The following is a 17366-nucleotide window of genomic DNA, read 5'->3' as shown; positions in this document are numbered from 1 at the left end:
TAAAGTTGTCCACCATAATAAATGTTAACTTTTGTTTATTTTTTTTATTTTCTTAATTACGGCTAAACTATTCGAAAAAATGAAACTATTTTAACCCTCACCCATGCAAAATGATCCGGGGAATCAATTGGCATCGAGAAAATTGCCAAATTCCCAATAGTTTTTTAGTTATGAATTTTTTTAAATTTCATCAATTTTTGCATTTATCAGCAATTTGCTCGAAAACTATAAGTCGGAGAACAATAATCTTTTTTGAAAAAAGTAGATAATCTAAAGAGCTTTCCAACGATAATACACTTCATGGGATTATCTCTGATAGTTCCGGAACTATTGCTCGACAAATGTTCCGGGTACCCAAAATCGACAAAAATTGCGACGAAAATTGAAAAAATCAAACATCAAAAAATCGAACATATGGACTTTTTTTGGACTTTTAACAACTCTAGAGAGATGTAAAAGCATATAAAAGTCCAAAACACTATGATACGAGTTTAAAAAAAATATTTTTTTCACCTTTTTGAAGGTAAGTGTATTACTCAGAAAATTTTAAGCAAAATAATTCAAAATTTTAAATCTCGTGAAAAGTATAATGCAGAAAATTAGCCGCTGAATTCACTGGAACAAATCGTTTTACTCTACAACTTTTAGTTTTTGAGTTATATATGTTTTTGTTCAATAAAGTTGTCCACCATAATAAATGTTAACTTTTGTTTATTTTTTTTTATTTTCTCAATTACGGCTAAACTATTCAAAAAAATTAAACTATTTTAACCCTCACCTATGCAAAATGATTCGGGGAATCAATTGCCATCGAGAAAATTGCCAAATTCCCAATAGTTTTTTAGTTATAAATTTTTTAAAAATTTACCAATTTTTGCATTTATCAGCAATTTGCTCGAAAACTATAAGTCGGAGAACAATAATCTTTTTTGAAAAAAGTAGATAATCTAAAGAGCTTTCCAACGATAATACACTTCATGGGGTTATCTCTGATAGTTCCGGAGCTATTGCTCGACAAATGTTCCGGGTACCCAAAATCGACAAAAATTGCGACGAAAATTGAAAAAATCAAACATCAAAAAATCGAACATATGGACTTTTTTTGGACTTTTAACAACTCTAGAGAGATGTAAAGGCATATAAAAGTCCAAAAAACTATGATACGAGTTTAAAAAAAATATTTTTTTCACCTTTTTGAAGGTAAGTGTATTACTCAGAAAATTTTAAGCAAAATAATTCAAAATTTTAAATCTCGTAAAAAGTATAATGCAGAAAATGAGCCGCTGAATTCACTGGAACAAATCGTTTTACTCTACAACTTTTAGTTTTTGAGTTATAAATGTTTTTGTTCAATAAAGTTGTCCACCATGTTAATTTTTGTTAATTTTTTTTATTTTCTCAACTACGGCTAAACTATTCGAAAAAATGAAACTATTTTAACCCTCACCCATGCAAAATGATCCGGGGAATCGATTGCCATCGAGAAAATTGCCAAATTCCCAATAGTTTTTTGGTTATGAATTTTTTAAAATGAAACACTTCATAGGGTTATGTCTAATAGTTCCAGAGTTATTGCTCGATAAATGTTCCGGGTACCGAAAATCGACCAAAATCGCGACAAAAATTGGAAAAATCAAAGTAATATGTTTTCGTAAAAGAAATAAACAGGTCGCTGTTCCACTTCCATAATTTTCATTTCTTTGTGCGAAAGTTCTAAACCGCACCGTGAGCGTTTGACGAGCGCGCTTTCGGCACATTAAAGCCGTGGATGTGGTCGGTCTCCAATAATTCTTCCCTCAAAGTGGTTAAATGGAAATGGACTAGTCGTTTTCTTGACCTTAATCGGCTTGTCTTTTTTACGAGACTCTATGACACAACTCCATCCAGTCCATTAAATTCGATTGTTGAATTAACGCAGGAAATTTTTCCTTTATTATCCTCGTGATTGTCGCAGGTAATCGTCGATCCATCTCGTCGCCGCCGCAGAACTTCATTAAACAACCGCCATAGCCTGGGCTCTATCTGTCTGCTAGGAGCGCAAATTAACTCTTGTATAATAAGCGCATAATTTACACGTCATACATAGACCGACTGCCAGCAGCTGTGATATTTGCGAAATTCCAATTACTTAGAGGAGAGACGGTGATGAATGTCGGTTCGTACGTTCCGCGGCGGCAGCCGTCCACAGGGCGGACCCGCCCCCGGACGGGCCGTCCCTTGGGGGCACTTCGGCCGCAGAGCACGTGGGGCCCGAACATCTTATTTTAGTGCTCACTAACTTGCGCAAGCTAACCCGAATCGCAATGTCTTCTCCGACAAAAAAACACTGAGAAATTGTTTTACACTGAGTAAAATATTCCTCGATGCCTATTATATACGCGAGTAAATACAGAGTATCTGTTTTTCGAGCTCCACCATGGGTTAAATTAAGAAAAAGTAGCATATTTTAATGCAAAACAAAAAAATTATTGACAAAAATAAAAAATCTGTAATTTTCTTTATTATTCTTTTAAGCGAAAAGCAAAAAAACTAGACGTTTTTAATTAGAGCACCTTTTCCAAGGCGTTCTTGATGTCAGAGTTACAACACTTATTTTTTTTACATCTTGTACCTGATTACAACGATCTATCACATGATATGAATCCCACTTGCTGACTAAAATCAAGCAGACGCATTTTTGGAAAGAGTGCTTTGAAAAACAAAACGCCAAAAATTTTGTTTCACAAATTGTATTATTCTATTAATATTATTATTATTCTATTAATATGCGCACAGAGTGTTTATAACTTTGTCTTGTTCTGTTTGGCGAAGAATACAACTCTAGCTTATCATGTGTAATTTTTAAATAAGTAGGCTTGGCGAAAATACGAACCTTCTAGATGCAAATTTAGGTTTAAACCTCTAAAATCTAGTTCACCATAATAAGTGTTTTTATTTATTTATTTATTTTTTTTTCAATTAAGGGTAAACTATTCAAAAAGGTAGAACTATTTTAATCTGCCCCTATGCAAAATGATCTGGGGAATCGATTGGCATCGAGAAAATTGCCAAATTCCCAATAGTTTTTTAGTTATAAATTTTTTAAACTTTGACTAATTTTTGCTTTTATTTGCAATTTTCTCGAAAACTATTAGTCGGAGAACAATGATCTTTTTTGAAAAAGATAAATAATTTAAAGAGCTTTCCAACAATAATACGCTTCATAGGGTTATCTCTGATAGTTCCGGAGTTATTGCTCGATAAATTGTCCGGGTACCAGAAATCGACCAAAATCGCGACAAAATTTGGAAAAATCAAACATAAAAAAATCGAACATATGGACTTCTTTTGGACTTTTAGTAACTCTAGTAGATTGTAAATGATTATAAAAGTATAAAAAATATATTTTTCTCATTTTTATGAAGGTAAGTAAAATTTTAAAACTGTATTATGACAGAATGTTTATAACTTTGTCTTGTTCTATTTGGCGAAGAATACAACTCTAGCTTATCATGTTTAATTTTTAAATAAGTAGGCTTGGCGAAAATACGAACCTTCTAGATGCAAATTCAGGTTTAAACCTCTAAAATCTAGTATGTTTAAAAACAAAATTTTTGGCGTTTTTTCCAAAGCACTCTTCGCAAAAATGCTTTTTTCTCCATTTTGATCAACATGCAAGATTCGATCATATCATGTGATACATTGTTGTAATCAAGAATAAAAATACTTTTATTTTAATACAAAGTTGTGGCAAAATAATATAGTCTTAGGATTGTTAACGACTTTTCTGTGTGACAGCACATTTAACTGTCAAAAACTGTCAGACCTCTACAACTGGCAGTTTTAGTCGAAAATATGAATCTTTTATCAGATGGTGAATTAGTAGCTGCAGTGAACGAACTGGAGCGTAAAGTCGCTCACTTGAAGGTTGAAAATGGGGTTTTTTACCGCTTTTTGGAAAAAAACGACCCGCAGGCCATCCAAGAACTTGAAGGCCGAGCTGCCCGTTCGTTTGAAACCCTTCCAAAATCGTCAATGATGAGTGGAAGAAAATCGGTCACGATTTCCGCACCCATGGCAAAAGGGCCGTCAATTGTAACAATAAGTACTTTAAAATCCCTGAGTTCTGGAACATTTAGTAGCAAACGATTTTCGAAATTAATTCAAGACAGGTCGTCAATGTTCACATCCCACGCGAGCGAATTTACCGAACCCAAGCCCCTGGAAAAAATAACTTTGGCTTTAAAGAGTGATTTGGTTCTGCGTGACTTGGAAGAGCACGAACAAGCGGCCGAACGAGCGAAAAGAAAGACCCATGTCACAAGGAACAAATTGGTTGCGAAAATGGAGGAGTTCAAGTGTCGGAAAGAGGACGTGGAGAAGTCAATTGAGGAGTTTGCCGCGTTCAGGGAGACTTACCAGCCAATGCCTTTGAACCGCTTTACGAGGTTCATGGACGAATGGTCGAAAAAATCACGCTTGGTCAGTGATAAGTACAGGCTGAGGTTCAGTTCCCTGCGAATACAAAACCAAAAACTGACGCATCTCCTCACTTACAAGCGACAAGTCGGTGAGAATTTGCAAGAAATCGATTTTGAAAATCTCGAATATGCCAATGTTGGTTTAACGAAGAAGATTGAGCAGAAGCAGGTTTTGCTCATCGAACTGAAGAAAATGACAGGGGCTGGAAATTTGAAACTGAGTCAGCTGAGAGGAACGCTTCTGGACAAGATAAATGAAAAGGAAAAAATCACACAGACAATTAAAGATTACGAGAATGCGATAATTAAGTCGGATAACGAGATTACTAAGCTGTATGGAGAGTTGGAACGGGTTAAAGATAAGTATTACAGTACGAAGGACAAATTTCATGGTTATGAAGCCCCCGATGTTTTGGAATATATTAAATTGAACGATGCTCTACGGCGAACGAAGAAAGAAATTCGTGTTTGGGAAAGACGTAAAGTAATAAGAGAGCGTAGTTTAATGATCGAGATTGAAAAAATGCAGCTAAAGCTACAAACCCAAACGGTGCACTCCTGTTGGTTTGACTAGTTTTTATTACGTTATGTGTATATTTATAAAATAAAGTTTTTTGATTTACTGTAAAGACAGTTTTTTACTTTAAAGTGAACTACACAATGAATAAAGACACAATTCCAATTATTTTCCACAATTATAGTTTGCGCTTTATTTTACTACCTAAAATAAATTATTATCAAATTCTCAATTACGGCAAAACTTTTGGAAAAAGTGAAACTATTTTGATTCTATCTTACACAAAATGATCTAAGAAAGCGACTGGCGTCGATAAAATCGCCAAATTCTTACTAGTTTTTTAGTTATAAATTTTTTTAAATTTCGCCTATTTTTGCTTTCACCTGCAATTTTCTTAAAAACTATTAGTCGGAGAACAATAATTTTTTTTGAAAAAGATAGATAATTTAAAGAGCTTTCCAACAATAATACACTTAATAGGGTTATCTCTAATAGTTTCGGAGTTATTGCTCGATAAATAACCCGAGTACCGAAAATCGACTAAAATCGCGACAAAAATTTAAAAAATCAAACATCAAAAAATTAAACATATGAACTTTTTTTGGACTTTTAACAACTCTAGAGGGATGTAAAGGCATATAAAAGTCTAAAAAACTATGATAGAACGAGTTTAAAAAAAAATTTTTTTCACCTTTTTGAAGGTAAGTGTATTTACTCAGGAAATTTTAAGCCAAATAATTCACAATTTTAAATCTCGTGAAAAGTTGGTGCAATGCAGAAAATGAGCCGCTGAATTCAATGGAACAAACCGTTTCGCTCTACGACTTTTAGTTTTTGAGTTATGAATTTTTAATAATAACCTGGCGCATCCACCATTTTTTAAGTTTAATTAAACTCTTTTTTTTAAATGAATTCTTGAGTAAGCTACGTAAAATGAGCCGTAAAATCGACTGAAACAAACTGTTTTACTCTACGAATTTTAGTTTTCAAGTTATGATTTTTCTTTTAAACTGATACTCTTTTGCCTACCACTGCCAGTATACGTAATCTTCAACTTCCTGTAAAACCTATGAAAACTGTCTTTCCCTAAGCCATTTATTTTTTTATCTCGTGAAAAGTTGGTATTATACAGAAAATGAGCCGCTGAATTCAATGGAACAAACCACATTGCTCTATAACTTTTAGTTTTTGAGTTATGAATTTTTTTTGGTGAATAAAATTTTCCACCAAAAATAAATGTTTACTTTTTTTATTTTTTCAATTACGGCTAAAATATACAAAAAGTTGGAACTATTTTAATCCTCTCCTATGCAAAATGATCCGGGGAATCGATTGGCATCGAGAAAATTATCAAATTCGGAATAGTTTTTTAGTTATGAATTTTTTAAAATTTTACCAATTTTTGCATTTATCAGCAATTTGCTCGAAAACTATAAGTCAGAGAACAATAATCTTTTTTGAAAAAAATAGATAATCTAAAGAGCTTTCCAACGATGATACACTTTATGGGGCTATCTCTAGTAGTTTCGGAGTTATTGCTCGATAAATTTTACGGGTATCAGAAATCGACCAAAATCGCGACAAAATTTGGAAAAATCAAACAACAAAAAATCAAACATATAGACTTCTTTTGGACTTTTAGAAACTCTAGTAGATTGTTGATGATTATAAAAGTATAAAAAATATGTTTTTCTCATTTTTATGAAGGTAAGTAAAATTTTAAGCAAAAAAATTCAAAATGAGTTATACTTATTTCTGTCCGATTGTTTTGCTGCATGTGCAGGTCGATTGTGTCATTAGCCATTAATTTCCTCCTCTTGTGCCATAATTGCTTGGAAGTGGCACAGGTCATGTCGAAATTGCGCATTATTAGCTAATATGATGATATTACATAACATTTTCGAAGCCGGCCGGACGTTCCTCGTTTCCTGACCACTAAACGATAGCTTCATCAATTCATAAACGTGGCACATTACCGGTCTTTACCCAAGTACGTAAACATAATATTCCCTCCTTCCTGTTAATTATGCAATTCTTAAGGAGAGCTGCCAAACGGGCTCCCGGCCAAAGAGAGCAATTATGGAAGGATTACCTTGATGTGTAATTGCAGAGCTGCATCCTTGGCCGGCGCACTTTCCTTATCAGAGCTTAATGCTGATGATTATGTGTCTGGACCAAGTTTTTCCCAGACATTAAACCTAATTAGATCACTCAACTGTGCACAAAATCACATAGAAACTAAACATTTCAAACAAATGTCATTTAATTGATTTGTGTGTGTGTTTGTGTTATTTTTGTAAAATGAACCAAGATGATAAACCTACTGGAAAAAGTCAGACCAGTGTTTTGCCCCCAATACAAGAGGCAACCAAAAGCCCCAAGAAAAAAATTTCAGGGGACTTGACTGCAGCTTCCTTACTTCATTCAATAACACAAGAGAAAAAACTTCCCCAAAACATATCTCACTTAAATACCGCACTACCAGAGAAAAAAGAACCCGAGCTTCCGTCTCAAGATATCGTCTTAAAACCTGAACTAAGTTCTTTTGACAGAATTTCTGAACGTCACCAACATTCCGCCCGTTCGTCTATTGTGAGCATAGAAAGTAAAAAGTCACAACGTTTGAAAAATGACACCGATTTGTCGTCTGAAGATATACGAACTTCAGAGTCATATTTTTCCGAAACTGCAAGAACCTCCCAAATGTTTGGTAGACGGTACCAAAAGTCTGACCAACTTGTAACTAATAACAAACATCCACTTGATGACCTTGACCCTGCTGGTATTGTAAGAGCAATGAAAGACCTTCAACGAAAAGTGCAACACTTGAAGGTTGAAAACGAGATTTTCTACAATTTTTTGCAAGAAAATGACTCCGAAGCCATCAAAGAAATGGCAGAACTGCAGGAAAAACGGCGTATTAATGCCGATAGAGTACAAGCAGCTGTTAAGAAAAGAGCATCGAGAGGTAGCGTCGTCTCCACTACAAACTTAGGTTTCGGAGCTTCAGGCCCAAGAGGATCTATTGCCTCCTTGGGCGCAAAACCACGAACTTCCGTAGCTTCGATCACAGGACGGCCACGAGCATCACTGGCTTCGTTCTCACACTTTGAGTCCGATCTTTACTCTGATAAAGAAGCACCGAAAATAATCCTCGCCCAAAAACTGGACATGATCATGAAATGTATGGAAGAGTTTGAAAAACACCTCGAAACGGCTAGAAATCAGTCGAAAAAAGCAAAACGTACGCTGCTCTCAAACCTCGAAGAGATGGAAATCAGGAACGAGGAAATCCAAGAATCGCGGGAACATTTCGCAGAATTGAGAAACAACGGCGTCACGCTTGAAAAATTCGTCCGGTTTTTCGAGGAATGGTTGAAGAAATCACGCCTAACTGGGGACAAAATCAGACTGAGACACAGTTCCCTTAAGGTGCAATACCACAAAGCTGCGACTCTTCTCGCTAATAAGAAACTAATAGGGGAACACGTGCAGGAGGTTGATTTTGATCAACTCCGAGTCGAGAATCGGCATTTGACTGAGCATATTGAGAGCAAAAACTGTCTTCTTATCGAAATGAAGAAAATGACAGCCAGTGGTAATTTAAAGTTGACTCAGTTGAAAAAATTCCTACAGGAGAAAATGGCCAAGAAGGAAGCGCTGCTTCAAAGTATTAAAACGTTTGAAGATGATATTATGCGGTCGGATGAGCAGTTAGAGAAGCTTTATAAAGAGCTGGATCAAGTCAGGAAAAAGTACGACCAGTGCAAAGAACGATCTGAAAATTATTTGGCGCCCGATGTTTTGGAGTATATTCGAAAGAAGGCAGATGTTGATAATGCAAAAAAAGAGTTGAAAGTTTGGGAAAGGCGAAAGATGCTGAAGGAACTAGCTCTGAGTATTGCAATAACTGAAATGAAGAGGATTTTCAGGTGTACACATACACACCCGTCTTGGTTCAAATAGGCTCTAATTGTGCGTTGTGTTAGTTTTTTTAATTTGTGTTTTAAATAAATGATACCGTGAAAATTTACTTTTTTATTAGAGTTAGCGAGAATTAAGAAAATTGAGGAGAATCGGAATAAAAAACTCTACAAAATGACATCTTGCAAAAAAATTAATTTTTAAACGCCGATTACGGCCAAACTAAAAGAGCTAAGAAAAAACGCTTATTTTCATCGTAGAGAGCACATGAAAATCTATAAGATAGGATCGGTTTTATTTGATTTTGAGACAAGTGATAACTTTTTTTATTTTTTATTATTTCCTTAATTACGTCTAAACTATTCGAAAAAGTGGAAATATTTTTATCCTTCCCTATGCAAAATGATCCGGGGAATCGATTGGCATCGAGAAAATTGCCAAATTTTCGATAGTTTTTTAGTTATGAATTTTTTAAAATTTTACCAATTTTTACATTTATCTGCAATTTTCTCGAAAACTATTAGTCGGAAAACAATGATCTTTTTTGAAAAAGATAGATAATTAAAAGAGCTTTCTAACAATAATACACTTCATGGGGCTATCTCTAATAGTTTCGGAGTTATTGCTCGATAAATGTCCCGAGTACCGAAAATCGACCAAAATCGCGTCAAAAATTGAAAAAATCAAACATCAATAAATTAAACATATGGACTTTTTTTGGACTTTTAACAACTCTAGAGGGATGTCAAAACATATAAAAGTCCAAAAAACTATGATAGAACGAGTTTTAAAAAAATATTTTTTTTACATTTTTAAAAGTAAGTTTCTCAGGAAATTTTAAGCAAAATAATTCAAAATTTTAAATCTCGTGAAAAGTTGGTGCAATGCAGAAAATGAGCCGCTGAATTCGCTGGAACAAACCGTTTTGCTCTACGACTTTTAGTTTTTGAGTTATGAATTTTTTTGTTCAATAAAATTGTCCACCATAAATAGTTAACTTTTTTATTTATTTATTTTCTTAATTACGGCTAAACTATTCGAAAAAGTAGAAATATTCTTATACTTACCTATGCAAAATGATCCGGGGAATCGATTGGCATCGAGAAAATTGCCAAATTCCCAATAGTTTTTTAGTTATGAATTTTTTAAAATTTGAACAATTTTTGCTTTTATTTGCAATTTTCTCGAAAACTCTTAGTCGGAGAACAATGATCTTTTTTGAAAAAGATAGATAATTGAAAGAGCTTTCTAACAATAATACACTTCGTAGGGTTATCTTTAATAGTTTCGGAGTTATGGCTCGATAAATGTCCCGAGTACCGAAAATCGACCAAAATCTCGACAAAAATTGAAAAAATCAAATATCAAAAATCGAACATATGGACTTTTTAGACTTTTAACAACTTTAGTTTGTTGGAATTAATTGATTAGAAAAATTAATCTGTCATTAGATACACATCAATCGATTATAGTGTGTTTTTGTTTTTCTTTTCTATTAATTGTTTTATTTATTGTTTCCTTCATATTCATTGATTACTACGATGTCTCCAACAGTTTTTTTTAGATACTTTTGTGTCTATTTTTAGAAACAATAAAGGAGGTGGCCAAATAATTATTGTCTGAAACATGTAGCCTTCTAAGAAAAATATTTTTTAATAATCAAATACCGTATCAATAATAATAAGTTTAATTGGTATGTTCTGTAACATCTAAGAAAACTGCAGAAATACACCACAATTAATTCACACCTACTCACCGAGACATACTGTACAAGCAGCACACAATAAAGAAAGTCAAGCGTAATCTCAGATAATGTTATTATTAAAAAAACTTGGTGTCTAGACAGAAATATTCACCCAGCGTCTCGTTTCCATAAATTTCGCGCTAAATACCCGAATGTAAGCCTTTTCCATTCGCTTGCTGCGAATCACAGAAGGATTGTGTCGATGTTTCTTCACCACCCACCTCAAACTTTATTGTTATTGTATCGATCGTCCGTTGAATTATTTGTGCCTCGCTTCTAACATTTTGTCACTCAAACCGTCTCCATTCTGATAAAGGTCAAGCCTGGAATATATATTGCAAACATGCAGCAACGGCTTCGCGTTCTCCCGAGGATTAAATTTCCAGTCAATCGAAACCTGGTGTCAAATAATTGTGCACTTTTGATGACAATTGTCGGAACAGGTGTTGGCGATGGTTATGGTCGTCGATAAATCCAGAATCCTGTCAGGCTTTAAGGAGAGGCGTGTTCTGGCTGGACATATATTTCGTCGGTGCGGAAAAGTTTGATGTTTCGGGTCGTATATATTGGACAGTGCGGAGGCTTCCCAACTTTGGCAATCTTCGTTCCTGGGGGAATAAGCGTGCCGCTCGGGATAACAAACTCGACCCTCATATGTCCGTGGATAATCTGGAGCAGGGCACGCACCTACACGAGGTCTTATCGAAGAGGATGCAGGAACAGGAGCGTGACTGCGGGACGGGAAGCCCGAGGCCGGATCTTTGAGGGGTAATTGGGACACTTATCGGTTCAAAGTGCCGAAGCGATAAGAATTTAACCTAATTTAATAAAATAAGCATTCGAGCAAAGTGAATTTTAAACCGACAAACATTTTTTTCTACCAATATATTTCTATTCATTTATGTATTTTTGCTTTATTTGCAATTTTTTCAACAACTCTTAGTCGGAGAACAATGATCTTATGGACTCTTTTTGGACTTTTAACAACTTTAGAACGATGTAAAGACATATAAAAATCCATATAATAGAACGAGTTAAAAAAAAAATTTCACCTTTTTGAAGGCAAGTGTATTTATCACTCAGGAAATTTTAGCAAAAAAATTCAAAATTTTAAATCTCTTTAAAAGTTGGTATAACACAGAAAATGAGCCGCAAAATTGGAACAAACTGCATTGCTCTACCACTTTTAGTTTTTGAATTATAAATTTTTTTTGTTGGATAAAATTTTCCACTATGACAAATGGCTACCTAATTTTAGGCAAGAAATTTTAAATTTTTAATTTTTGTGAAAAATTGATATAATATATAAAATGAGCCGTAGAATTCAATCGAACAAACCGCAATGCTCTACGACTTTTAGTTTTTTTTTTATGAATTTTTTTAGTGAAAAGCTTTGATCGCCTCTGTAGCCGGAACGGTTGCCCGGAGCGGCTCCGGGTTTAATCAAAAAAATAGAGAAAATTAAGCGCTATCAGATGGTTTTTTGTTCGTTGCTTTAAGTCTTACAGTTTCCGAGAAAAACGCAAAAAAAGGTTTCCATTTTCGCTTTTTTTCAATTTTCAACCGCCAATTACGGCCAAACTATTAGAGTTATCGAAAAACGGAAAAATCGAAGACAACCGGAATAAAAAGCTCTACAAAACGACCTAGGGCTCAAGAGGATATCTCCCAAAAAAATTTTCAATTTTTAAACGCCGATTACGGCCAAACTAAAAGAGCAGGGAGAAAACGCTTTTTTCCATCGGAAAGAGCACATCAAAATCTATAAGATAGAGTAGGTTTCATTTGATTTTGAAACATTTTTAAAATTGACCGATTTTGAAGGGGTTAACTTTTTTTAATTTTTTTTTATTTTCTCATTTACGCCTAAATTATTCTAAAAAGTGGAACTATTTTGATTTATATCTATGCAAAATGATCCAAGGAATCGATTGGCATCGAGAAAATTACCAAATTCTGAAGAGTTTTTTAGTTATAAATTTTTTAAAATTTCACCAATTTTTGCATTTATCAGCAATTTGCTCGAAAACTATAAGTCAGAAAACAATAATTTTTTTTGAAAACGATAGATAATCTAAAGAGCTTTCCAACGATAATACACTTCATGGGGTTATCTTTGATAGTTCCGGAGCTATTGCTCGACAAATGTTCCGGGTACCCAAAATCGACAAAAACTGCGACGAAAATTGAAAAAATTAAACATTAAAAAATCGAATATATGGACTTTTTGTGGACTTTTAACAACTCCAGAGGGATGTAAAAGCATATAAAAGTCCATAAAAGTATGCTAGAACGAATTAAAAAAAATTTTTTTTTCACCTTCTTGAAGATAAGTGTATTATTACTCAGGAAATTTTGAGCAAAAAAATTCAAAATTTTAAATCTTGTGAAAAGTTGGTTTAAGACAGAAAATGAGCTGCTCAATTCACTGCAACAAACCGTTTTTCTCTACGGCTTTTAGTTTTTGAGTTATGAATTTTTTTGTTGAATAAAATTTTCCATTATAGATATTGCCTATCTTAATTTTTAGCAAAAAACTTTAAAAGTTTACATCTCGTTGAAAGTTGGTTTAATACGGAAAATAAGCCGCTGAATTCAATGAAACAAACCGCATTGCTCTACGGCTTTTAGTTTTTGAGTTATGAATTTTTTTGTTTAATAAAATTTTCCATTATAGATATTGTCTATTTTAATTTTTAGCAAAAAATTTTAAAAGTTTAGATATCGTGAAAAGTTGCTATAATACAGAATTCACTGGAACAAATCGTTTTGCTCTAGGACTTTTAGTTTTTGATTCATGAGTTTTTTTATGTAAAACTTTAAACGCTTAGGTTTAGCGGCTCGAGGTTTTGACGAAATAATTAATAAATTTAAGCTTTATCTAATACTTTTTATAATGTTTGTGTGTTCCCCGGCGCATCCACCATTTTTAGCAAACATAATTTATTAGCATTTATTTAAATTCAAATCTAAAAATATAGTTTCTTGTATTTAAATGTATGTGTGAACAAGCTCTTTTTGAGCGTTCATTGATTGGGCTAGACATATTAAACTAAAACTTGTTTATTATCTCCAAACATTTGCTTTATCACGTCCATCCTAACCCAATTAAAAGCAAGCAGAGCAAAAATGGGAAACTTTCGCCCGGCGCCTCCACCATTTTTAACTTGGTTAATCCTTTCATCTGACGTCAGAATCGAGTTTAGGTTTGGCATTCGTCTTCTATTCATTATTTAATCCCAGCCGCAACTTAATTAAAAATAATTAAATTACGTCCACAATTCCCGCAATTGCCCTCCTATTAGTCTCGTTGTCAACGTTGTGATTTACGAGAAAGTTGGTGCAACCTCGCATCCACGTATGAATACAAAATTAAGACTTAAGCAAGAATTTATGATGTAAACACAACCAAAAGTGATCCTGCTACTTTACGGCATTACCTTAAGCAAATGTTTGGGCAGGCAGTGCGGCCTCCATATTTATCCCGCTTCGCCCTTCTTTTTCCCCAAATATTTGCGGGATTTTTTCGAAATAGCGCGCTCAATCCGGTCCCAGTTGAGCCATCATACGGGACTAGTGTAAAAAAGCAGAGGAAATGATCGTTTAAAGCCCTCCCCAGAGTGGGATTAACCCGGCATTGTACTCGTATCGCAAATAAACCAAAGATCGGACTCGTTTGTAAATAATTATTTAATTAAGGAAAAAAGCTAATGGGGCCTGGATAACGAGATAGGGGGTTAAATCTCCTTTAGGGCAAACAATGGGAATTTACTCGCTCGCCGCTTGACCTCACTAACTTTTACTTACATGCTTACACAAATTACCAAATCTGTATAACGCAATTAGTTTGGTTTTTCGTCCGGTTGTGAGAAAAACGGCGTTCTTTGTCTCGTCGAAATTGAATTCCATTTGCGTTTCACAAAGAAAATTTCTTAAAGTAATTTGACTACGAGAGAGCAAGTATTTTATTACGTTAAAAGGCTTGCGAATCGTTATTTGCGGCGGCGAAACATTCTTGGGATCGAGTTGATCAAGGCGAAACCAGTGCAGAAACTAATCTATATTAGGAAAGTTTGCAGAAATTGTTATTGCCGCGAGGATATGTTTTGGCGAGAGATTAATAACTACGGTTTCTGGACGACTTGCAGCGCTGAACGCGGATCCATCCATCTGCCCTTGCGGCATTTATCACAACGACGAAGAGATGTACGTGAGATGACGTCGATTAACAACACGAATCTTGTTGGAGAGGAGACGTAATGAAGTTTCGAAGTTGCACCAACAGCGGTGTCTTAATTGCTTCCATTATGCGCGGAATTTACGGAAATAAGCACCAATTCACCAAAAAACAGCATATTGAAAAATTTAGAGCTAAAAACTAAAAAAAATATTGGCAGAATTCAGTTTTGGTGCTTAAAAAATATGAATATTTACCGTTAAAAGTCGAAAGTGGAAACCTCGCCGCAATGTAAAAAAGTTTGCTTTTTGCTAGTTTCGGTGGTTTGGTCCGCTTTGTAGCGGCTTGTCGCGTCCCTTTAACGGAATTATTAAAATCGTCCGGAATAAGTGCGGACAAGAGATTAAATTTGTTATGTGCGCCCATGACGCAAATATTTCGCTGCGGTTGCTGAAATTCCGAGTACGTCGAAGAAGGGGTTTAGGGAGGATCGAAGGGGATAGGAAAAGGCCACGCGCGCGTTCGTGCCGACCATGCTAAGCCGATATGAGGAAGGGATTTGCCGTAATGACATTTTAAGTTTTGACTACTTCGTTCTGAGTAACGCCAAAGTACATTAGGGCGTGGAATTTTTAACCCCGATGTTTGAATAAAAACACCTTATTTATACGAGTCGGGGGAGATTTTCTTGTAAGGTGCCTCGTTTCTCTCACTGTGATAAATTAGAAATTTCGAAATTAATTTATTATTCCCTTACGCGCGCCCTGACTGCTACATGCAAACTCTAATAGGAACGGCTGAGTTATGCATGCATTTTTCCCAAGGATTTTATTAAAAATGGACACGTGGACGATCACTTGCGCAATTCTAACTATCAATTTTGTGCGCCGGAAATCAGTTTCCGGCTTTCAGATGCTTAAATATTCATGCGACGAAATTGGCGACGTGCTTTTTCAAACTTCAAAAGCTATAACGTCCTGAATTAGTAAAGTCTTTGGAGGGACCTAATTCGCAAAGACGGCTTAGCTGAAACAGACTCTTTCAACAATCCCACGACTAACGTCAATCACCGCCAAACCGATAAAAGTAAAAAAAAATAATTTATTAAGTCTTAACAAGCTCAAAAGTACGTTACAAGTGTCCAAAAATTTGCAAAACAGCTCTATAACGAACTATTTTTCAAAGAAAATATACAAAACGGACACAAATGATTAAAAAAAGTTATATCAAAGCTTTCAAGTTCTATAACGTCTAAGCAATTGCTGAAAAAACTAATGTTTTCCGTGAAGACCTTGAAACACAGCTAGGTGTCCTACGCTCAAATAAATGTTTTTGTTCCATCGGTAAACGTTAAAAATTTACACCAAAGTGAAAAATCTTAGAAATCAATCTGGAAAGACTTTGTTAATGAGAATATACAGGCTGCTCAAAAACTGGCGCACCAACTCAGTGGTACGTTGTTGAGAAGTATGTGTAGATTACCGGAAAAATCTTGAAAAAATTCCTAAAGTCGTATTTTAAAAAATCTGTAGCTATAAACTTATTTTGTTAACTTCTTCAGTTTTTATTATTCTTTAATGTTTTTATGTTTCACACCAAGTAATCATTCTCTAACAAAACGATGAATAATTATTTTTAAATTTACGATCAGACTTCAGCAGTTTTTTAAATTAACAAAAAATAAAATCCATCAAAAAAATCACAATTTGTAGATGTGCCAACACTGGGAATTATTTCCTAGAAAACCATTTCAAAAATAATTTATTTCTATTGTTGATCAAATTCTATTGAGATCACGATTGTTAGACAACTTGGTCACAATTCATTTATTGAAAATTCGTTATTTATCAATAATTTTAATACAAAGAATTTTTTTACTATTTTCACCTTTACATGTAAGCAATTCTCTACCACACACCATTGAGTTGGTACGCCGGTTTTTGAGCACCCGGTATATCTTTTTGTTGGTTTAGGGTGTTTGTTTCATGTTTTTTCTGCACATACGTTGGTACTCCCTAATTCACTCTGAATTAGGGTCAAGGCCTGCAGCTTTTCATTAAGCTCTTTAACGTCCCTTGAAACTTAATTAGTCACGTCGTCACTATATTTTCCGTTATCCTTTAAGTTTTCTTTGTAGCGATTAAACGAGACCATTTGTAACCAAATGTTCATTTTTGTTACCTCAAAGAAGGAAATGACAGTTATCGCAACATCTAAACGTTCATTTCTAAAAGCTAGTGAAGCTTTGCATACTAATACGGAAAAGCCTTCTTCCATTTGCATAAAAATTTACATATTCGTTTCATTTCGTAAAAAAGTCCTTTTAATAATGTTCATCAAGCGTCGAGCCATTACCTCACAAAAGTAGGTCCATAAAAAAAAGCAAAACGAACTCATTTAGAATTTATTTCAACATGTAAAATGTCTTTTACATAAGCATCAGCATTTTTGGGTTCAACAACAAATCTAATATTGCTTGCCAAAAAATCAATAAGTCGGTACATCTGGATAGGACTTAACGACCCCTATATAGAAAAATAATAC

The 17366-nt window shown here is 34.5% G+C and overlaps 2 protein-coding genes across 2 annotated transcripts; both read left to right on the top strand.

The window, feature by feature from the left end:
- The first annotated feature begins 3753 nt into the window (after positions 1 to 3753).
- On the top strand, positions 3754 to 5089 carry LOC663993 (coiled-coil domain-containing protein 113). Its single transcript, XM_015979627.2, has one exon. The coding sequence runs from the start codon at positions 3835 to 3837 to the stop codon at positions 5032 to 5034; it is 1200 nt and encodes a 399-aa protein (XP_015835113.1). The 5' UTR covers positions 3754 to 3834; the 3' UTR covers positions 5035 to 5089.
- Positions 5090 to 7198: 2109 nt separating this feature from the next.
- Positions 7199 to 9006, top strand: LOC135267164 (uncharacterized protein). The gene has a single exon (XM_064359042.1). It carries the CDS (start codon positions 7279 to 7281, stop codon positions 8941 to 8943), a length of 1665 nt encoding a protein of 554 aa, XP_064215112.1. The 5' UTR covers positions 7199 to 7278; the 3' UTR covers positions 8944 to 9006.
- Positions 9007 to 17366: the final 8360 nt, after the last annotated feature.

This window comes from Tribolium castaneum, chromosome 9 (assembly GCF_031307605.1).
Source record: "Tribolium castaneum strain GA2 chromosome 9, icTriCast1.1, whole genome shotgun sequence".
Lineage (NCBI taxonomy): Eukaryota > Metazoa > Arthropoda > Insecta > Coleoptera > Tenebrionidae > Tribolium > Tribolium castaneum.
The sequence above is the reverse complement of the archived record's forward strand: the minus strand, read 5'-3'. Positions and strand labels throughout refer to the sequence as shown.

What these genes read in the sequence shown, in the direction of transcription:
- LOC663993 (XM_015979627.2), top strand. Translation starts at nt 3,835, where the DNA reads ATGAATCTTTTATCAGATGGTGAATTAGTAGCTGCAGTGAACGAACTG.
- LOC135267164 (XM_064359042.1), top strand. Translation starts at nt 7,279, where the DNA reads ATGAACCAAGATGATAAACCTACTGGAAAAAGTCAGACCAGTGTTTTG.